This window comes from Mastacembelus armatus, chromosome 16 (genome assembly GCF_900324485.2).
Source record: "Mastacembelus armatus chromosome 16, fMasArm1.2, whole genome shotgun sequence".
NCBI lineage: Eukaryota > Metazoa > Chordata > Actinopteri > Synbranchiformes > Mastacembelidae > Mastacembelus > Mastacembelus armatus.
The window spans coordinates 3,680,706-3,704,569 of record NC_046648.1 but is presented as its reverse complement, the minus strand read 5'-3'; the positions used below and the strand labels follow the sequence as shown (position 1 = coordinate 3,704,569).

At 39.4% G+C, this 23,864-nt stretch overlaps 1 protein-coding gene across 2 annotated transcripts; it reads left to right on the top strand.

The window, feature by feature from the left end:
* The first annotated feature begins 633 nt into the window (after positions 1–633).
* irx2a (iroquois homeobox 2a) lies at positions 634–6,145 on the top strand. 2 transcript variants are annotated; one of them, XM_026294488.2, is made up of 3 exons: positions 634–1,168; positions 2,439–2,844; positions 3,609–6,145. In XM_026294488.2, exons 1-3 carry the CDS (start codon positions 929–931, stop codon positions 4,502–4,504), a joined length of 1,542 nt encoding a protein of 513 aa, XP_026150273.1. In that variant the 5' UTR covers positions 634–928; the 3' UTR covers positions 4,505–6,145. The 2 variants fall into 2 exon arrangements, with proteins under 2 accessions (XP_026150273.1, XP_026150274.1); XM_026294489.1 differs by having other exon boundaries at positions 1,058–1,190.
* The last annotated feature ends 17,719 nt before the right edge of the window (positions 6,146–23,864 follow it).

Genomic DNA, 23,864 nt, shown 5'->3' with positions numbered 1-23,864 from the left:
AGAGCACTGGCTATCTTACACCCTCTCTCTCTTTCTCCTCCCCTCCATTCTTGCACAGTTGTTATGAGAATGTTAAACGCAAGATTTGATCAGATAGACGATGTGTTCCTCAATCAGCCTAACTTTAAAACAATTTAAATAATCACCCGGCATTGGCTGAAACAGGTGACTAATGTGGTATAACGTCTCTTTCCCCCCAGTTAATCTATTTGCGTCCTGTACTTCCAAAAACAAGTAAATAAATAAAATAAAATAAAATAAAATAAACAATAACTGAAATAATGAAATCCAGAAGAAAATCCCAAAATGAGCTTTGTGGTAAATTTTCCTGAAACAAATTACAAATAAGACAGAGAGCAGCTGTATATCTTTTATTCTGAATGAACAACAGTCACATTATTATGGCATCCAGCGGGTCAATTTGTCAGACTCTGTTTATTAAAATAAGTTTCACAATTCCACGTTAAACCAAAACACCCTGGTCAAGACAGAGACTCTACTCTTTGCAGTGTGGACTTTGGTTTTGTTCCGAGGCTCCATTTCTTTGAGGCAGAAAGGGGGCGGGGATGGGATATTCAGATGAGCTGGAGTGACAGCTCCGGTTTCCCCCAACACTCTGTGTCTGAAACTCCACTGGCTCCTTCCCTCCTAACTCCTCACTTCATAGTGCTGCGTACTAAAAACATCGGACGCTAGGGGATCAAGACGCATGCCACATTGCCTCAATGTGGGCACTTTAACAGATCTTTCGGGTTTTTTTCTCCCAGTAAGGGGGCTGTGGAGGGAGGACTTTTTTTTATTTCCATTGTCTGATGACTGTTTGCACGGCTGATTATTGAGTTGATTGTTTATTATTTTGGCTGCTGTTGCCCGCCGCCCTGCGCGTTTTTTCCTCCCTTTTTGGAATCGGCGATCTATACGCTCACCAATGTCCTATCCTCAGGGTTACCTCTACCAGCCCCCGGGCTCGCTGGCTCTTTATTCGTGTCCGGCTTACGGAGCCTCGGCTCTGGCTGCCCCGCGAAATGAAGACTTGGCGAGGTCGTCCTCTGGCTCAGCCTTCAGCCCTTATCCTGGATCGGCTGCTTTCTCCGCCTCGGCCGGTGCAGGCTTCTCCAGTCCACTGTCATACTCCGCGGATCCAACCACGGGATTCCCATCGTATATGGTAAAACAGCTCACATACTCATGTAAGACTCTGTACGATAAAGCTCCAGCGTAGCTGAAAGTGTCGGCGTATTAAAGTTGTTAATCGCGTAAGCATGTTGAGAAGTCTTCCGCAGTTATTTGGTTCACCGTGTTGTTGTTATGATTCATTTACCAATAAGTGCTTGCGGAACTTTTCCATTGAGTGCTATACATTCATACCTAATGGCCTAGTGGTTGGGTCCTCACTATAAAACCCTTGGTGCCCTTGGCTTGAATGGGATTTTTAACATGAAGTGTAACGGCCTGACCAACGCTTAACACTCGCTGCGCATCTAATTATGTAAAACTGGACGCATAAGATTTTTATTTGAGCCTTTAGCTTCTAAGAAGTGAATTTATGTGTTATAGATTAAATTAATAAAACACAAGCTGTAACTCTTTCGTCAGCGGTCATTAAAATCGCCAGGGGGTGAAGTCGCTGACGTTACTTTAAGTTGAATAAACGGAATTTTAACATGAAAAGCATGACTCGCGGTGCTAATGTCACAGGGCACTTCAAGCGTTTTAGGAAAGGTGCATAGCCAGTGATTTGCTAATGGGATTTGTAATGCTGCGAAGGGAAGATGTGTTAACACACTGGAGCTGCTGCTGCAAAACAAAAAGCAGCCATCGAAAGAAAATGGGGAAGTTAATAGGTAATTACAGAAAACTGAAATTTCCTTTTTATTATCTTAACGACTATATTAAGGGGAGCTCTGTTATTAGTTAATCCGATAATGATCTAGACCATTAGTTACCCATTAGTTAATGCCTTTCTGCGGCCTGCTCTTGTGTCTTTACTGCCCCTGTTTACTACCACGGTGATTTTTGTGACAGACTGTGTGACCAGGGTTGATAAATGGTCAAAAAAATATTTAGGAAATAGTGATAGTCGGTTTATTTTTGCCACTCATCGCAAGTAGATAATATATTACAGTATTAAACTTCCTTTCATTGGAAAACAAAAGCTTAAGTTGCCTGATGCATTTATACTTTTTTTTTTACTGTTCCTTCTCACGTGTCCCGAAAGGTTTCCAAAACCACATGACAACACTGATCAGAACTGTTTCAGAAATTTTAAGACAAGTAGAAAATTTGTTTATGGATTAAATTATCTGTATGAAGTGGCTTTGTAAATATGACATTTGATTACAAGTCACAGAATTGTCATTTTAAAATATCTTAGGGGAGAATGTCATTTTAAAACTCGGCACTTGAAAGCAAATGTGCGTTTTTCAACTTTTCTCCAGAGCTCTCCATATGACGCCCACACGACGGGCATGGCTGGGGCATTAAGTTACCACCCATACGGGAATCCAGGGTACCCCTACCAACTCAACGACCCGGCTTACCGCAAAAACGCCACCAGGGACGCCACGGCCACCCTGAAGGCCTGGCTGCAGGAGCACAGGAAGAACCCGTACCCGACGAAAGGAGAGAAGATCATGCTGGCTATTATCACCAAGATGACCCTGACGCAGGTCTCCACATGGTTCGCCAACGCCAGGCGGAGGCTCAAGAAGGAGAACAAGATGACCTGGGCGCCCAGGAACAAGAGCGAAGACGAGGACGAGGAGGACGGGGACGGAGAGAGGAAAGAGGTGGAGCGCTCTGAGAAGACCCTGGATAACAGCGAGGCTTCAGCGGAGGATGAAGGTGGAGTATAGTCTGGCGACCGAGCCAGTCATCCATTTAACAATTCAGGACATGATGACAGGCAGGGACGAATGCAGGGACGACCTAGTAATAACAGCAAGAACATGAAATAATTCAATAAAACAAAAACAATAATATATTCATTTAAAACACATAGTTTACAATGTAGTTTAAGCCTCGTGTGTTGTTTTAGTAACCGTGTTGAATTTATTTAATTAAAACGAGGTCGAACAGAAGAACCAGAATGACCATATTAAGATCGACAGTAATTTTTTAATGATTAATGGCAGATTACTGGCACAATAGACACATAACACAGTAATCACCATGAGTGACCTCAGTGATATTAGACTGTTCTTGACATTTTTGAATGATTATGTAAAAGAGAATAGTGTCATATAAAGAAGCCTAATCTCAGCATATTATTTAATCTTTTCTAAAATACTGACTATCTTAATAATTCAAACTTGATTGGGTGGATTATAGAGCTGATTATACACGTACAGGAAATGTTCTTGACTACAAGATACATTCAGTAGATAGTTCATGAAATTATTTGGAGAGATTCTCAGATTATAGTTTTGTTTTTATTTTAGAATACTGGTCATTAATATTTAATAGGACTGACCTGTGTGTCTGTCGTTTTACATTTTGATTTGATTGTTTCCCATTTTTCTTTTTTAGATACTCAGTTGGTTTTTCTATTTTTTTGGTAATTATTTTAATTGTAATTATTAACTATTTCAATATTTCGGCTGTTGCAGGTATCAGCCTGCATGTGGACACTCTGACGGACCACTCCTGCTCGGCAGAGTCTGATGGGGAGAAGGCCAGCTGTCGGGTGGGCTCTGAACAAGCCGGGGATAAATGCGACGAAGACGGCGAGGAGCAGAACCACGACCCGCGGGTTCAGCTTTCACCCAAACCCGTCACATCGTCGCCTCTGACAGGAGTAGAAGCGCCAGTTATCAGTCACCACCAACACCATCACCACCACCACCACCTCCATCATCTCCACCACCTCCACAACCAACGCGAGGATTTGGCTCGGAGCCTCGTCAATAGCAACAACATGAACGCCAATAAATCGTCTTCATGCCTTGAGAGCAGGCCTTCATCTGGGGCGCCTCAGAACCCCACAGTCAAGCCCAAGCTCTGGTCGCTGGCGGAGATTGCTACCTCGGACCAAAAGCAGCAACATCAGCAACAGCAACTGGGGCAGCCTGGGCAACCAAACTGCCCCTCCTCCAGCGGCGGCCTCCTCACGCCCCCCACGCCCTCCACCACTTCCCCGACTGCCACTACCCCCTCCCTTTACGCGGCCCCCTCCATCCTTGGAAGACCTATTTATTACACGTCTCCCTTTTATAGCAATTACACAAACTATGGCAACTTCAGCCCCCTGCAGGGCCAAGGGATCCTGCGTTATACTAATTCATCTGGAGTGAGTCTGGCTGCAGCCGCCGCCGCCGCCGCCGCCGCAGCTGCAAACGAGGGCCTGAGCTCCTCTCACCAGGCTCTGGAGGGGAGCACAAACCCCAAACACAGGCCAGACTCCCCCCTCGTTAAAAATAACCCAAACCAGATTGTAGCTGTCGAGCAGCAGCAGCAACAACAGCATTTCAGACCCGCAAATTTAGAAGCAAAGAAAGGTACGTAATAACATGATGCGCTGTTACCAAAATAAGAGTTTTGAGTCAATGTTAAATCTTGAGATCGTATCTTCCTTAAACGCCAGAGGGAAATCGCTTCAAGGTGCAAACAGAATGATTTAACTTGTTTCTAATGCAAATCAGCTTTTTCTTCTTTGAATCACCTTCATGTGTCTTCACACCATGGGATGATCTAGCTGCTTTCGCTTTGGTCCAGGAAAATGATGAGCAGTATTGCATGAGAAACAAGTAACAGCACCTGACACGATGTGCAGATGTTCACGTGCTTAAGATAAATACGATTTTAGGACTAAATAACTCATGAAGGGAAATTGTTACAGCGCCATCTAAGCAAATGAACGTGTACTATGGCCTATAATTCGTTTTCAATGCAGTTACTTTTCAGGAGTAATCCACTTGTTGTTGTCCTTAGTTTTTTGAACTATACACATATTTTGATTTGTCTGAATCACTAAGAAGGAGGCGACGGGATTTTAATTTGCTCGCATTGGGAACTTGTAGGGACAGCCTGTAATAAGAAAAAGCCTATAGCAAACAAACGTGCAGGAGGAAAATAAGCCCAACAAAGTCAGGCCTCAGTCAGCCTGACCACGCGCACGGACACGCGCGTGCACGCACACAGTGGCAGTCTGTGAATCCAATAAGCAGCGAAATGTTGCCATAGCTTTGAGCAGGAATTTTTTTAATGTTTCCTCTGATGTGTGCGTGTGCACAGTGGGGCCCAAACCTTATCTTCCAGTTTAGGATAATTGTAATTACACAGGGTCAGCCAAAAGCAAGCAAATCAGTCAGTTTGCTACGTGCATTCTTCACATGTCACTTCTAGGTGGGTGTTTTGTGGCTGCTTTCCTTGCGCACATTCAAGGCTTGCTGCTGGAAAACCTAAAGACTTTCTTTTTCATCTGGCATTTAGGCAGTGGGGATTTTGTTAAGCACTTGCTCTATACAGTATACAAACTTTTTTTTTTGGGAGGGAGTTGATCATTTCATCTGGGATTTTTTTTATTTCCATGGTCTGCAGATAGGTGTCACAATTGCTTTGACTATAAAGCCAGAAAGGACACCACCTTTTAGCCTCATGTTTTAACTCCCATAACCTTTACTCCAAACCGGATCTAGTGCCACCATGTAGTCGGAATGAAAGCTGCTACCGCTTCCTCAGCTAACAGGCTGTCACTCTCTACAGCACACACGTTTGTCAGATTAGTATTGCATTATTTTAGTTGTTTTGTTTTGATGCATTGTGGATTTAAAAAAAAAAATCTGGTTTGACACTAAAATATTTCCCATTATATGTGATTTACATGTTATTTCTCAGGTTCCAGTAGTTTGCTTATTTGCCACGATATATTATTTCGGGATATATTACGTGTGGAAAACAGAATTTGGCCTTTCTTTGAAACCCTATTTGTAAAAGGAGGTGTCTTGGACGCAAGGCGGGCGAAGCTGAAGTGAACTTGAGGACTTCAAAGTGGAATAGCCTACATTTGATATTTATTTTTTTAAATGATGGCGAAATGATGCCTATAATTTATGCAAGTTGTATTGCAAAAATGGGAAACTGACATCGTCTGTTTGTTTTGTAAATATATATAAATATATATATTATGGACGGTTTTTATTTGAGCCGCATTTGGGAAAAAGCTACAATCTTGTTATCAGGAGTACTTTTACTAATTTATATATTTGAATGTAAATAAAATAAAACGCGCTAGTATGAATGTACTGGCGGGCTATGATATCCATTATTCAAAGGAGAAAATATTAAACTGTTTTCCCAACTATTACATAAATCTTGGGGAGTCATCTTTTTTTATTCATAACAGACCTGTATTTAACACTGAGGTATTTTTTATTCACTGCTCATTGTTCTTTTATTTTGTCAGTCAAACGCAGATGGGAAATGCTTGATGAATCTCGCTTTTCATAAACATTATGAGTTTTCACAGATTGCACAATCCATTCTTTCTAAATGGACCATCATTTTCTTTTAGGGCCTCATTCTGGTCAGGGGAATCTCTCTCAGCCACATATTCACGACCTTGATTGGGATAAACGACATACTTATTTCATTTTTCTCCCCTTTTCCCCTCTCCCCTCACCCTGCCACACATTTATTTTTTAGTGTGATTAATACAGCCGGGGGACGCATCGGGCATTATGGGCTCCCAGCGGGCCCGTCCCTGGAGCTTTTTAGCCTGGTTCAGGATGGGTCAGCCCTGCCTGCTTCATTACGGCACGGCACTGAGCAATCCATAAACGTCTATCTAAGCATCTGCCAGCTCCAGTGGGCTGTGTGATGGGCTCTAATCGGACAGGTTTTCCTCTGCTCTTCATCATGGCTTGGTTATTATGGGGATTTTAGCACACAGCTAATTAAACTATTTAGAAATTATTATTATTATTATTATTATTATAGAAAATTAATTCCACTACTCTCTCACCTACAGTTGTAGCCAGAATGAAATACTCAAAGATCAAATACATGTTATTTCCATCCTCAAAGAAGAGGCCTCCACCGTTGCTTCCAGCCAGACTAAAAGCTAATCCTTCATTTTCCAGTTGAATTTGAGCTTGAGTGTTGCCCAAATCTCACGGGATTCCCTTTCACCTTGGTTTTCCTCCTCCTCCCTCCCCCTTGCTTCATCCAAGGAAGTAATATTTGACTGCCACTAGGGATGTGGTGGAGAGTAAACCCACCTAAACTCAGTTAAACCACCTTTTAGGCTGACAGCAGTCTCTGTGACATACATTCATGGTGTACGTTGCACTGAATGCTGTCCCACTATCAGATATGCCATAAAAGAGTATTTTATGGTTCAAAAATACTGTTGAGTTTTTGAAACTGTTAATGATTTTTGTTTCCACTGCCTGGAATTTCCACCTTTCTGGCAGCCTCATATATGGGAATCATGGATGCTATAGCCCCTGGCCAGCTTCTTCTTCTTCAGTCTAAACGCTTTCATTAGCAGTTGATTTATTGAAATGCATTCTTTATTCTCAGGTGGGCTCCCCCAGGGACTGTGCACTGTTGTCAAATAGTACCAGAGGCACTCTCCAAAGCACACAGGGGCCCTGCCCCTCTTTCTCTCACCCGCTGCTGCTACCTTCAAATGTCAACATTTGTTCTCAATAAAAAGAGTTATTGTTTCTGTTAAAAAAAATGCTCTGCAAACGGTCGCCTTTGAACACATGAAAAGAAACTTCCACCCCACCTCTTTGTTTGATTGAGAGCAACGGTAGGTGAAAATGGGAGCAAGGCTTCCATTGCACATGATAAACCTCAAGCTGTGAAGCCTGTTATGAAATGATTGTGAATTTATGTCACAATTAGTCACAATTGTACAGAGGCATTTCCGTCCTTTTTGAAGAACATGCTCTTTGCCTCACACTCATGAAACTATTAGGAGAAGAAACCAGGGTGCCCTTGACACAGCCTAGATATTGATCCTCAAGGGCGAAGCAGACAATTTTCTGTATTGCCAAGAAAATTGTAGAGTAGGTCTTTAAAGGCTTTTTCCTTGAAGTAAAGGGACAATTTGAACATATCTAAATATTCTTTAATTTGATGCATTGCATAACAAATACAGTCATAATCCTATCATGTAGCTTACCAACAAAGGTGTGTTCATCCATGCTAAGCACTGGTTGTCACTGAAAGCTAAATTGATGATATCACAGGGCTCACAGGCTTCATGTGAGTGTAGACTGGAGAGCAAGTGGACTCATTCCCCTTATCGTTGATCAAATAAGCAGCTCGCATATGCAGATAATTCATGAGCCTTTTGTAGCCTTTATCCTCCCATCAACCCTTTCTCCTCCAAAAAGCTTCTGACATTAATCTCTGTTGCACACCTTTGTGCTGCTCCAACAGAAAGTTAATGGTGCTAAAGTTTTATTATAGCAATATAGGGGTTATTATATTTTATAAACAGAAACTGTGGTCATCATTGGAGTGGGCTGGTAGATGAGTCCAGTAAGAATAGCTGAATTATAGACACCAAGATGTTAAAAGAAAATAATATTGAAATTCAACTTGCATATAATTAGTCTGGATGCGAACAAATTTCCACTTGTGTCTCTTGTGAGAAAACACGAGCTAGAACAATTAGCTCTTTCTTGCAGGATGCAGGATGTAATGCGGGATGTAATGCAGGTATATCCATGGACAAGCCATTCAGAAAAAAAAAAGCTGCAAGAAAATCTATAACATTTTTTAAAGGTGGCTCAAGGATTAGACTATTTTAATACAGTACATAGGATATTATCCAAATTAAACTCAAATGTGTAAACCTTAATTTATTAGACATTGTATATCAGCCACAATTCAATTGTTTTTACAGCAGAAGAATCCATTAATAAGTAAAAGTGAGAATAAATGTGAGGAAAAAAGTATATATTACCCTTTGATTGAACCTTTCTTTAGTTGACACTCACGTCTCTCAGGGTAAATCCAGCCATTAAGAGCTAACCATAAATACTGTTGATGTTCAGACTTAACCGTAAGTAGTACTAATATTCAAGGGAGAGCAAAAGACGACATAGAGGGGCGTACAAATCAGGTACAGGTGTGTTTAATAACGCACATCAAAGTGAACAGGGGACTTCAAAAATGAGTCTAGGGGTCCTGTCCTCTCGTAAAGGTGTCAGGTGAAATGTTCACTACTCTGGATGATCAAGGGGTGTAAGCTGTATAGGCTTTTGACACACACATACACAAAGATGTACATACATACTGATGCAGGCTTTGCACTCCCTACTCTACCGTACAGACACACACGCACACTTTCTCAGACTGAGAGACGCTAATGCTTGTCCACACAACCCTCTAAACAAGGCCATTAGGAGCCCCGACTTCCACTCCTAATTGACAGTTATGTTTAATGCCTGTAGTGAGTAAACACTTCAGAGTACTAGACTGCACCGTTCGGCTGTAAATCAGGCAAAACCTGGAAGCTCGTGTTAGAGGCAGCCGTGAAAACTCCTGTAAAAATGAATGTAAAAGGTGAGGTGCAAAAGACATAGAATGCAATTTATGGTACCATTGCTATGATTAATGCTGTCTTTGTGTGTCTGTGTGTTTAAGTCTACAGAGTTTTGTGCATGTATTCCCATACACACATCACACAACATAGGTGCCTTTGTGATAGGTATCAGTATCTTCTAATAATAACACACACGAATATATGGTTTCGGTAAATCCTTGTTTTCTCAGCAGGTATTTCAGTTTAATCAAATGGGCCTTAGCAAATGTGATATGTGAATATAATTTATGTGTAAATAGCACAATTAAAATGTAAAAACAAGACAAAATGAAGGAAATTCTGAATCAAAATCTATTTCACGTGTTGACTGTTTGATCTATCAGGTTCATGTTGCTGTTTATGTGAATTTCCATTTATTAGAATGATATTTAAGGAAAACATTAATGAAGAATATGCAACTTAATTGGCCAGTTCTCAATAGCACACATGGGCATGCTCTACTGGACCGAGTGCGAGTGACAGAGTTGTGACACGAGACATAAATTAAGAACAGTAACAGGATGTACCTCTCTGTGTATTTCTGTCACTAATACAACAAAGCTTGTAAATACGGTCAGTTCAGACAGTACACACCACACACACAAACCTGGAAGGAGTAGCTAAGCATTAAAGATATATAAACACAACATACAAAGCAACTTTCAACATCACTTTTCTTAATATATAGTGTGTAAAAATTCTAATGTGGTTTAACCCCAATTGAGTACATATTTTTCAGTGTTTTCCTATTTGGACAATGCTAGTGTCTGCGTGTGGGTGTGTGTGTGTGTGTGTGTGTGTGTAAAGGGTAAATGTATGTACATATTTATCCATAGGAAGTGACAGATTGTCTATGCCCTGTGATGTGTCTAAGTGCAGTTAACACCCAGTTAAACCTGCATCCTGAATTGCGAACTGTCAGCTTTTAAGATCAGCGAGTTCAACAAGTGGATAAAACAGACATGAGGAAATGTGGTTTTCTCCTCCTGTCTGTCTGAATGCTTTATTAATGAGCTCAACATATCTACACAGAAACCTTTTCCCATCACATACTCTTTGAGACATATCGGGCAAGTGATTCATGATAAATAGTATCTGTCAGACTTGTCGGTTAATTAAATGAAGCTTTGCTTTAAGTGTACGCTTTAGTGTCATGATGACTTTTCACATGATTCTACAGCTTTCAACCTAAAAGTAATGACATAACATGGAAATCAAACTATTTAATTCTTAATGTACTGCAGAAAAACTGTGACCTAAGATGCTCATTTAATGCGAATAGCCCAGAAAACAAGCCTAAATGCACAGTCTGAGGAAGTATAGCTGCCAAAATGCTATTTAAACATCATCACTTCAATAATATCTAGATATAAGGCAGGTGAAAAAGTCAAAAGGCACACACAGCCTTGCTACATAGTTCCTGAACTGGCACTGAACATAATATAACAAATAATAAATTTGTACATAATGTGAAAGGTGTAGAAAATGTTACTGCAATATTTCAGAATCAAGGGACTGTTAACAGCCGATCAGTAAAGTTGATGATGAGTCATGTCATGTTAATTTGAATTATAAAACCAGCTTGAAAAAATGTAATGAAAATCATATGTTTGCCATGATATTATAAAATATTAGAAAATGTTAAAAACACTCTCCCTTCTCTACAAAACTGAACTGATCATCTGTAAGTGTACTCTAAACACGAACAGTACAGTTGCCAGTTACTTCTTCTCATATATTTTGACAGAGTTCAGTCTTTCCCTCGAAGCTTCCACACTCTGCACAAGCATATTTATTAATGAGTTCTCCCTAACTGGCTTCCCACTATGAGAAAAAGGCAGTTATGTAGCAGTGGTGGTTGCATGTGAGTGTTTTACCTCTGTGTAATCCAGATGTCAGCCAAGGTGATATTTGATCAAGACTAAGGCATAAGGCAAGGCAAAGCAAATTTATTTGTACAGCACCTTTTAACAACAAGGCAGTTCAAAGAGCTTTAAATTATTAACCTGCAGGAGTTTTTTTTTTTTTTTTTTTTTTTTTTTTTTGGATACCTACTTGCTTTCAGGAATTATTATTAAGGTCATAACTGACTAGTCTGACGAAACACTGAATTTGGCTCAGCTTTCCATTGAATGCAATGTCATCTGAGAGTCTATTGCAGTGGTCAATCAAACTGTAATTTTGCAAACTCTAGTTTATAGGTCACAGAGGTTAATACAAGTTTACATACATACAAATGTAACTGTCGAAGCAGAAGAGTGCAATTAATGAAAATAAAGTCCAAGGTTTTCATGCAATTCAACAAAGTTGACACAGAAGAATCAGGATGAATAACTATGATACTGAAGCCTGCACAATTTGTTCAAAATAAAGGTAAGCCAACGGTACTATTCACATAACTTTAGATGCTGAAATTATTGTGACAATATGCCATCAATATGTAATCTTGAGCTATGGGAATTCATGGTGTAGTAAATCTGCAGCTTATGTTTATTACCACTGTCTTAGGTACTAGTTGGAAGGTCAAACCCAAAGTTCAATGTAAATGAAACATAATCTTCAAGCTATAGTCTCTAATGTCCCACATCTCTACCACCCACCAGCAAATAGCTCCCCCTCTCTCATTTCCCTCTTGAGAAGCTCCAACTGTACTCCTTCTCTGCTCTAAGCAGGGTTATTCCCCAAGAGGTGGGGAGGGTGAAGGGGGATGGAAAACGGGGACACTGCACTTTGGGCCAAGCACACTCCTCTCTGTCTCTCCCTCCCTCTCTGTACCATCCTCTATCTCTATCTCTGAGGACAATCCTCCTTTGACTCACAACCCACCCAGGAATATTAGTCTCATTCATTTAATTACAGGATCCTCACACCCAAAAGATTTCAATTCATTAAAGGCACTCAGATATTCAGTCCAGCTGCTTCCTGGCGAGTGGCTAAAGACAAGGTGGAGACAGACAGACTCAGTGTTTGTGTGTGTGTGTGTGTGTGTCTTCTCTGTGTGTGTGGAGACAGCGCAACCCAATCCTCAGCAATGCCCTGGCTGTGCTCAGCACAATTCAGCAATAGCTATACCTAATCACACTACACAGAGGTGGTTCTGCTTATACTGTGTGATTGTGTGTGTGTGTGTGTTTGAGGGGAAGGAATGTGTGTAGTATTGCGTTGCAGTCAGTGTACACAGACAACTGTGCATGCACATACTGTATATGTACACACACAGCTTTGCAAGGCTTTTAAAAGAGAGACTGTTGATCCGTCCACAAGCAAGTGAAGCGGCTTACATCTTTCTGTTACAGAGGATTGGAGGTGCATTCTAATACAATTATGCTGGTGAAAAAATGTGCTTGTATAGTAGGTAGGAGGAGCTGTACCAATATCTGTAGCTTGAAGCTGTCCAAAGGCACTTCAGTGGTGACATATAAAGAAAGAGGGAAATGAGTGGAACACAAGGCCATTGTTGTAGGCAACATGTGGTTTAGAGCAACATGTAAAATTATATTTGGTGTCCAGAACAAAACAAATTGGACTGTTTTATGTGTTTTGTTACTCTGTTTTTTTTTTTTTTTTTCGAAAAATGGCTCCTTCCTTCTGAGCATGGGCGTGAGGGAATCAAGTGCAAGTAATTGTGTGTTTGTATGATTGTGTCTTTGTGTGTCTGTGTGCATAGTGGTAAAAAAAAACATACTAATGTGTCTGCAAACTAGCATGTGTGGTAATTTTTATACGCCTTAGTGTTTGAGAGAGATGCATTTGCACATGTAGTTCTGTGTGTCTGTGTGTGTGCGTATAGATTATACTCCACAGACCAGATGGCTGCAGAGTGGCTTAGGAATCAATATTTAAGAGGGAAACATACCAACAATGCATCTGCATGTGTTTGCTGTACCCCTGTGATAAAATATTGACTCTCTGGTTTTTGCAAGAATTATCGGCTGTGGTCAAAAATAGGATTTGCGGCTTACCGTCCTGTAGCTGCTTTGTGGAAGCTGTGATGACGGCTACACATTCGTGTCAAATGTGGATGTAGACAGGCAGTGTGGATGTTTGTCATGAAATACTGCCACCAACAGCAGATGTCAAAACGTGTTGCTGGCAGTTGCTGTTACTTCTGTTTGACTGAGCAAAAACCGAGAGAATGCGAGCGAAAGAAAGAGATGCCACACTCATCTGTTCTAAATCTGTTTATTATCAAATGCTTAAGCCAAAAGTGCCTTTAATATGTCAGATTAAGCTTAGTGCAGCATTTTTATGAGTTGCATTCATAAAGAAGTGAAAAGCTCCTTCCTACCTTGTAACATCTCACATCTTGGTGATTGTTCACAAGTTTGTATATTATCTTTTGTGATTATAGTGTCAGCTTGATAACTTAATTTATGCTAGTTTCTATTTAATATGTAACTCTCAGAGACATTGTTAAGCATTGTTAAAGGCACGGGAATCAGCAATTAGGTATTATCATTGTTAAAGTTATTATCATCCTTAAACTTCTGCAGTTTTATATGCAGTACGTTATAAATAAGCAGTAACAGTATACAGAGAGCCCATCACTATTGCAGTCATGTTTGCATGCAACTGCAGAACCACAATCACTCTAATACACTTAAAAGAGAAACGTCTCATGACCTTATGACAATGTTGACCTTTGGGTCCTGCGTCAGTAAACGTCAGCCACACTGGTACATTTTCTCATTTCAGTCTGTCACCAACCGACTATATAATATTTCATTTCTTTCATTCCACCAGTGGACACTGAAACAATCGTAAATGTAGCGTCCTTGGAGAAAACACTTTTCAGTTGACAGTGTATTAACTGGAAACTGATCCTGCTTCTCTCGCAATCTTTATGAAGAGTGAAACCAAACTATCTTTATTTTGAGTCAACAATACAGTACGTGAATGAACGGCACAGCTGATGGGGCTGCTATGACATATCGTAGATTTCACACTATGCACAGATTGAGTTCTCCCTCTCATGAGAAAGTATGCAGTTAGGACATTTGGCCAGTGAGGGGGATGACTTATATGATCCACTGAATTGCATTTAAGGGGAGACCAAAAATCAGCTAGAGAGACCACAGAGCAGATCAGATATCAAGGAAACATATAGTGTTATTCAAGTATAGGTGATCAGGGCGTGAGGAGTTAAGGGAGGGTGGGAGAGTAGGGGGGTTTGAGATCAAACTGCACACTTCCAGAAGGCGTAGCATATTACTATTTTATATCTATTTTCATTAACCTTATGTAGTTTTTGTCAATGTGATTTATAATGTACAGTTATACTCTTGATGCATACATATACACATATATCTTTTCTTTAAGTGTTACGCTTGATATTCAGACCTACTTTGACATACATTATTTAATTTACCATCCCTGGTTTATTAAGACAGTTAAAGGTTTTGTTTCAGTGATGCTGTATAATGTACAAACCCACCACTCCCATAAAAACAACACCAATTTGAGTGTTTTATAAATCATTATTAAGGATTTATTTTTCTCCCACTAATACTTTCTCCTTATACAAAGAGACAAGAGCTGTCAAGTAACAACCAACACAGACATGTTAAACAAAAGATGTGAAGTCTTTGCAGGCCTAGGTTAAAAAAAACTGCATTACTGTGAAAATAAGGCCTCTTTTTACTTTAGGTCCAACATTACATGCACGCACACACACACACACACACACACACACACACACACACACACACACACACACAAGCCATTATGATTCATTTTACCTCACAGGTCTTTGGAACAAAGATTTGTGGGAAAACTTTAATTAAAAAGCATGTCAGTGCAACCTCAAGTGAAATGCCTTCACCTGAATTCAGTCTCTTCAGCCCATCCTTGTTATTTGACTTGCAAGTTGATAGTACCATACTTTTAAGTGTTTACTGTGCCCAAAAAGAAAGACTGCTGCAATAACAAGCATTAGCAGTAGTGTTTATAAACGTTAACCTATGGGCAATAAATAATTTGGATTTGGGTGATTATACGTGCAGGAGCAGAAAATGGGAACAAGAAAATTTGTCCTGATAGAAACAAATGCGTTTTCTTCACCACAGCAAACTTTAGAAGTCTGCAGCAGTGTGAAAAGAAATATAAAAAGCTACTCACTTCAAAGAATTGAAAACATTTTCCATTTGTAATGTCGATCATATGACAGTTGCTGTGCTGCTACAACTGACAAGTTATTTTGAAAAATCCATAATACTCACTACCTGTCTTGTATAGTATAAGAACTGGGGAAAATACAGATAAAAGAAAGCTGTCAGTTTGGGGTGTTGTGTGGAGAATTATGCATCTCCATGAAAGAAGTACAGGAGTTAAGGAAGGTATAAGGAATAATATTTCTTGCACATGATTTTGAAATGCTGCAATTCAATCGAGTAGATGAGTTTCTCGAAATGCAATGTGTCTTGATCATAAATTTATATTAGCTGAATATTTTGAAACAAAAGTTAGTGTGATTACATACAGAGGGTGGAGATCTGCTAATATACAGACAGTGCTAAATAGGATATGCACCATGTAAACTGAAAAGGCACGAAAAAGAAATTACTATCATTAGCCTGGATTAAGAATTGGACATTTTTTAAGAGAGTTTTTGTTGTATAACAAATGTGTTTTCATTAACATTTGGGGATGTTTGGATTTTTACAAGTCAGCTGCTATCTTTTGATGGTCCTGCATCATCTGTCAAACATTTGATTATTATGTGTGGAAAATATAAACCTATAAATTATTGGTACTCCATCAGATTTCATCTGAAACATTTGTCATTTTAAATCCAGCTGATGTCTTTGCATGATTTTTTTCCTTTTTACCAGTCAATCTTTGTCTGTCAGTATTTAACCATGTAACAAAGAGGATCTGACATAAAAAACAACATTTGAATTACATGCTAACTTGCTCAGAGCTACATTTGGAAAGCCGTCTGCCAACAAGGAGGAGCAGAGACCTCTAAACATTAATGAGAGTGGAGTGGTGGTCTCAGAGGAGCCAGTGTTTTGGCCCCTCTGCTCCCTGCACGGTCCAAGGCAACTGGGCATGGCTTACAGGATCTGATTAGGTGTAAATTAAAACTTCATTAACTGCCAGTGCTCATTAACAGAATGCTAGAGAAATGCCTTTGTTTAGGTTCATCATGTATGTAATGTAACTTTTATTATCCAGCCACACTATGCTGTGGTGGTTTCCATTTTAAATATTTATGCCATATTCACATAAATGAAGTTAAGCAGGTCAAAGTTCAAACTGCACCCACATTCTGTTTTAGGTTTAACACTGTGACACATCGGCCCAAATGTAAATAAATGTGAGCTTGGACTATAATAAATTCTCTTCAAATGAAGTATAACTCCAACAAAATAATAAAATATGACATATTAAAGTAATGTAGTGCTCCCATCAAACCTAGATTGTATACACCCAAAAAACGTAAAGCACTACTGTATGGTATTTTTGTCCAATAATGTTTCATACATTTTGTTGTGGAATGTGCTCCAGTAGAAGGTGATGGTGCTTTTTCTTAACACGATTTTCTCCTCTTTATTTGTAAATTTCAAATTAAAGCAAGAGCAAGCACCTTCATGTATTACCACGCTAACTGTCCCAGGCTTTTCACCAAAAGGGATAACAAAGTAGTTACAGCAAAGAGCTATCTCATAAAGATTATTTCAGGAATGTTTATTCCTCTTTTACCTGATCTAGTAGATGCCATTAATAAGCATTTCTTTACGCCTCAGGAATATTTTGTCTTGTCTGTGTTCTTAACGTCTTCACACACAAGCATCCACCCAATGTCCATTGTGCCAGCCATTCCCTAATCAACCTTCTCTGTCTTTTTTGTTGCTTCTTCACTGTCAGTTACTTTGCTTTGCAATGCATATGGAGCAGGATGCTGATTAAATCCTCTGTGCTTTTATTTGAGACACACACACACACACACACACAAGTAACAGAAGGAATTAAGTTTTTTTAAAGCAGGCTAGGGCAGATAGCATACAGTCTACCCGAAGGTGTGTCAGCAGGCATGCATTAAGTAGCGTCCATCTGTGTGAGACAGACACAAATTATTTGCCATCCCGTGGTCCTCTTCCATCTCTATCTCCTCTTCCTCGTCCTCACAAACCACACCTGTGATATACATATATATGTATATATATATATATATATATATATATATATATATATATATATATATATATATATATATGTATGTATATATATATATATATTTATATATACAAATGCATGCACCAAAACACTCATAACAAAAACATCACAGTCTGCTCCACCCTTGGTGGTGTGACACATATTATCAATTTGAGATCACACTGCATTATATCAGCTTCACCATGAACACCTGAGTTGGCGTTACCTTACTTCAACCCATAACACCTGCAAGCCTCCACCCACTGTAAACACATTGACAGTTGACTGTGCAATCGATCACTCTGTAGCTTTGAACATAAATTGTTAGATCTCTTTCTCCCAGAGTTGAGATATCTGCCAACAGAGTCTGGAAATCCTGCAAGTCAGGTTTGAAACATACACAGAAAGGATACAATGTGCTCTCTCTCACCGAGGATGTTACAGCCCAACATCTCATGCACAGGCATGGCATGGTCATTGTCCCAGGTCTGTTTCTGTATCTGTTCATGTTTCTTCAAGCAAATGTGGTGCCAAGTTCTCACTGCTGACTTGTCCACAATAATTCTAAACTGAGTGCTCGAGGTGACTAAATCATGACTGTGCAGGTGTTACCCTCAGTGACTAACCCTCAAAGACGCACACAAAGGAGAACTGAAATAGTTTTTAAAAAAATGGTGTTTCTAGTTCACTTTTCTCCCAACTGCCTTAGGCCTTTTCAATTAATAGAGGGTTTAAGCAAGTGTAAGCTGTATAGGTACACGCACACATGAACACATCAAAACCTCTGCTTAGGGGTGCTGCTCAATGACAGATAGGTTACAGACCAGTAAAAATTAATGATGAAGACAAATTGGGGCAGCACCTGGCCAGCAATTTATCAAAGCGCAGCAGCTGAGTAGATTCTTTGAGAAGTATTTTAAAACCACGCCAGAAAGAGAGAGACATGTATAGAAATAGAAAGTAGGAAGGGGGAAGACATTTATTTAAAAAAAAAAAAAATCACATAGATTTCAAATTTTATTTTTAAATCATATTAAGTCACAGATTAAAAAGAGCAGAAGAAAGATTAGAAAGACAAAGGAATGTAAGGAGAGACATGGAAGACCAAGGACTTTTGAAATGTATTTTTTCCCTGTAAAGTTCTTAATAAAATTCTTGAGTACAATTCATTTTGACAAATTGCTACACGGGGCATCATGGGTATTCTGACTGTGTTCAACATTGCTTCACACCCAGAGTTTGATAACCTCCCCACCTGCACATGCTCTAACACCAACACTTCTTCTAGCAGGATATTTGATGGAAAGATAAGCTCAGATGGCAAAGATACATTTTTTCCCACAGTCAATGCATCTCTAGCAGGAGAAAACTTTCCATGCGATAACAGAGACATGAAAAGGATGTGGGAGGAGCAGTTCCTCCTTGGGTCAGAGTCAGTCAGAGTCTTCACAATGTTGCTCTTTGAAATTAGAAAAGGCCGATTAGTGAACTCTCGAGTATAATATTCTCTCACTATTACTGAATGATTTCTGCCATGTGATCTTCAGAAGATCTTTGTTTGGAGCACGTTTGTGATATTTTTGTTGAGGGCCAAGTTACACTTCTCTGAAATCAAAAATTCACTTGTGATGGTTAAGAAAAATAGGTCAAATGGAAAGGAGTCTGAAGTTAACTGCAGACTTACTTTACTTACTTACTGAACTTACTTTTATGCTCTGAGATGATCAGAAAACTAAAATCATACTTTCTGTGACCGTCATCTAAACGGTCTCATTATTCTTAACTGAAGTGTTACCCAAGTGAAAATTAAATATATTGTTTCATACTTAAATTATACTTTCAGCATAGAAAGTGTGCTAAAACAACATACTAAAAGTATATTTCTGGAAAGTCTCTAAAGTACAAGATTAGTAAAAGAGTTACTGAAACCAAAAAAAAGCACATTCAGAGTAAATTTTTGCAAAGTATGTTGAAATAATATTAACTAGTAATTTAGCATATTCCTTAAAAGTTCACTTTACTTTAAACATATTTGTAAGTATATTTAGTTATATTTTCCAAAAGTATGTCAATGTTTTTTTTGTTTAAATTGTGTAATTTATTTCAAAATATAATACTATGCTATAGTTTGTCCTTCTGATATACTGTACATCGTTACTTTACAGGAAGCTCAAAGGGTATTTGCCCTTTCACCTTCCACAAACTGCAGATTGAGGTCTTTGATTGATGACTGAGAAGACCAATGAGATTCCTGACCCTTCAAACATACCTGGGTCAATTGTCAGACCCGCTTAGAGGTATTTCACCCTCACTTGTACTGATGTGATAGATCACATAAAGACACACGTTTCACAGTCTCACATCATGCAGTCATCAATGTATACTTCAGCAGCCATGCATCTGTGTTGCACCAGTCTGCACTTTAGTGAAATCATCATAGATTCATTATAACACATGTTAATGGTGGAAATAAGCAGGATCAAAGCAAACAAATAGAATAAGAGTCTTCACAGTCAATGTATATTGCAGTTGCACTTAAAGGGGTTTAGATGAATTTGTTCCTTTTAGTCTGATTCCACATACATCACAATGCGGACTGCTCTTGAGCACACATTTTTGTAATTCCAAAAAATGTGGAGCTGTCATGAACTTTACCTGCTAGCCTTAGGCAACCATATGGGTCAGGTGGTAGACAGTTCTGTTGCATGCATACTTCTTAGAATCGTTCTAACCTGTGTAAAAGGTGCTGTGAAAAAAAGCTTGATTGGCTGGTTTACCCCTCATATACTGTATCTGATGCATTTTCTGGACAACAACATTAACATTTATAGGCCTGTGCATTTATACCTGCCATTAATATGTATGCATGTTATCCTGACTCCACATCCATTGTGATTTGATCTCAGTTTGCAATTTTGTTTGGCAGAGCAGGCAGACGTCAACAAACGTCACACAAGTTTTATAAATGAGTTCAGCATTTTTACATAAAATATTGCATTGATAAACTATAGATTATTAGATTTTATATAGTGAGGGGTTACTGGGTTTTCTGCCATCTTGCTCACTATCTCCATCCATAAGAAACTCTTTCTGACTCTCTCACAGCACATTACATTTTCCACCACCTACAGTGTATGTACACAAAGCAGATCACTAGAGGCAAGGTTACCTTTGTTGTTTTGGCTCTCCTTGCCAGATGCCTTTTTGTAGGTGCTTCTCCCTCAAGCTCTTTGTGGGTGCCAGAATACACATGAGCACATACACAGATGATGCATGCGAACACACAGTTATGTTCATAGTCCTTCATACACATTGATGTACCATCTCCATCCTGTGACTCAAATACACATTTACACACTAGCCCACACACAGTCTACCCCCACCACCTCTGAGTGATGAACAACATCTGCTTATCCGTCCCTGTGTCCCTGCCCCTGGCGTGGCTGCTGGCTTCCTCCTGGCTGCACTGCCACAATGTCATCTTGTCTGCCTCTGTCACCCATTACTAAAATGTGTAGTGACAATCTTTTTTTTTTTTTTTTTTTGACACAGGCCCCTTTCTCACATCAGCCTGGGACTAGTCGTTCCAGCTTACATAGGGGCATGATGAAACAATGTGGTGTCATCTTCAAGGGCCACTGGAAGTGATCCCATGATTCAAAACAAGATATTAAATAATGGGTCCTACTTTTTTATTGTGAAAATAGAATTGATTACTAGAATTGATACTGTACTAAACTTACACAGACACAAGCTTGGTAAAAATTGTAGACTTATCATCACCTAATTTTTGTGTGTTTTTGACTAGAGAGCTCTAATTGTAGGCTGTTCTGGTGAACCTTGGTGACAAAATGGATTGAGAATCACACTTCTGGACCAATACAGGTCCAAATTTTGTCAAAGGAGCTAAAACTGAACTTTCTGCATTATTTTGTAAAACTATGTCTAGGCGGACTTTATTGTGCCATTTGGAGACTCTAAACATAGCACAGTGTAACCAAATGACTTTATGGATGTTTATTTTATACAAATCAACAAAACTAGATGACAAAAACACCCAAGCTAGTAGAAGCAGTTGGTTCCTCCTGCCTGGCCCTTTGTCTTCTCTTACTCCTTCCTCTGGATGATCACAAATTTAAACCCCCGCCCCTTAGCAAAGTATAGAGTCTGTGGCGTCATTAGAAACGTTATTGCATTGGCTACAATATATGTCAATCATTATTGACAAACTATGCAACTGGCTGATTTGACTGTCTTTAGAAGTTGTTCTAGCCCCTGTGTGCGTTTTGCCTCTGAGTCGTGACTGCTATTGGTTTTCATACCGATTACTGTGTAAAAACTGCCAGACAAGTTTGGTTGTGGGCATATTTTAATCGCAGGAGTTTCAGTAAATAAATAGCAAAAAGAACCGGAAAACAAACAGATTTAAAATGTTTTAATGAGGACTGAAAAGTGAAGGATGATGGTTTTATGGCCTTTTCTTAAGGATAATACGTCTTTTGGACTAAAAACGTGGAGGCATTGTGTTCACTTTTTTGGACTTTTATGAAAAAACGGACACGCAACACTTGCCGTTTCATGTGGATCTGTACACACATCAGGAGAGGTAAGAACTACCCTTTGCTGTATTTGTACTCTTGTTTAGGGCTGCAACGATTACTCGAATAAATTGAGAAACTCCATTACAAAAGATCCTCGAAACAAATTATTTGCCTCGAGTATACGTTTAATTTCTATCAATTGCGCTATCAGACCTGATCATAGTTCCACACGGACCGTAATCAGTGTCGCACAACGGATTTCCGTATCAAAAGTTGGCGCCATGGCAGAGCGCGAAACCGTCCGTACAAGGCAGAAAATGTCCGAAGTCTGGGATCGTTTCAAACGTAAAAAAGATGACAACACGCGTGTATTGTAAAGTAGAACTGGCGTAACTTAACAGCACTTCGTCAGAACAGAACGTATCCGGTTGGAAACGAAGTAGTGAACTAAATTAATAATATAATGTTAAACTGCAAGTAAGCAATGCACCAAATACGAAGACTCCTAAAGCATCCAGTTGTGAACCAGACCAGCTCACCCAGCGGAGCCGACACGAGGTAACGTCATTTCAAGGTAACGTCGTTTCTGTCATGTTTACACATTAGTATTATTGTTTAAAAATGCAAAAGCCTATTTTGTCCGAACACTCAAGTAATCGGTGGAATATTCGATGGAATACTCAACTCCAAGAATGATCGATAGCTGCAGCCCTACTCCTGTTAAACATTAAGGAGCTGTTGTCACTGTGGTAATTCACTCCTGAATTGTTTATATATTTGAATCATGAGGTTTTCTGCTTTCAGGTGATATATGATATTAGTTTGTTGGACTTTATTGAAATTAGGTCGACGATCTTTGGAAATACATTCGGAATATTCAGTTTCCGGCCCGGAGACCAGGCCATGAGGTTTTCACAGGTTAGCTTAGTGTAGAAATCAGTTTTGTGTGTTAATTGATATGTTACAAGTTGTTAAAACCACCTTCCATGATAATGGATGGCTGGTGCAAAGCTCTCAGAATATAGACACACTTACATACATGAATATATGTTGCTAAGTTGCTAAGCTTGAGAAACTTAACAATCATCATACTCCACCTACTCACAGTCCTACATGCGCCTGCTCACACATGCTGTAATGGCCTATGCCCCAGCTTGTCTGTGTCTCTAAATAAACTACTGTAGCTGTAGGGGGCAGGTCACTGAGGATGTTGCTGTAAAAGCACATTCTGTATCTTTTTCTCGCTCTTTCCGTCCTTCTCTCTCTACCTGTCTTGGCCAGTGGGTCTCTGTTACTTACAGGCCTGCAGTATGTTGACAGAGATAGATGACATATTTATTAGCTTCTCAAGTCCTTCTCTGCCCTGCTATTTGTTCACACACATACTCTTTCTCTCACATATACACACACACAAAAGGAAAATACAATATAAAAGCTGACATATAGCCATTTACCTGAATTTGAAATGGCTGCTATTTTACCATAATGCCAACTTTACAATCTCACTTGCACACGTTTCCTCATTTTTATCTTCCATGTGCTTTCTCTCTTCTTTTTTCTGTCGTTTTCTCTCCTCTCACTCTTATATCTAAACTAAACAAAACAATTGCCTCTGCTGTTGGCTA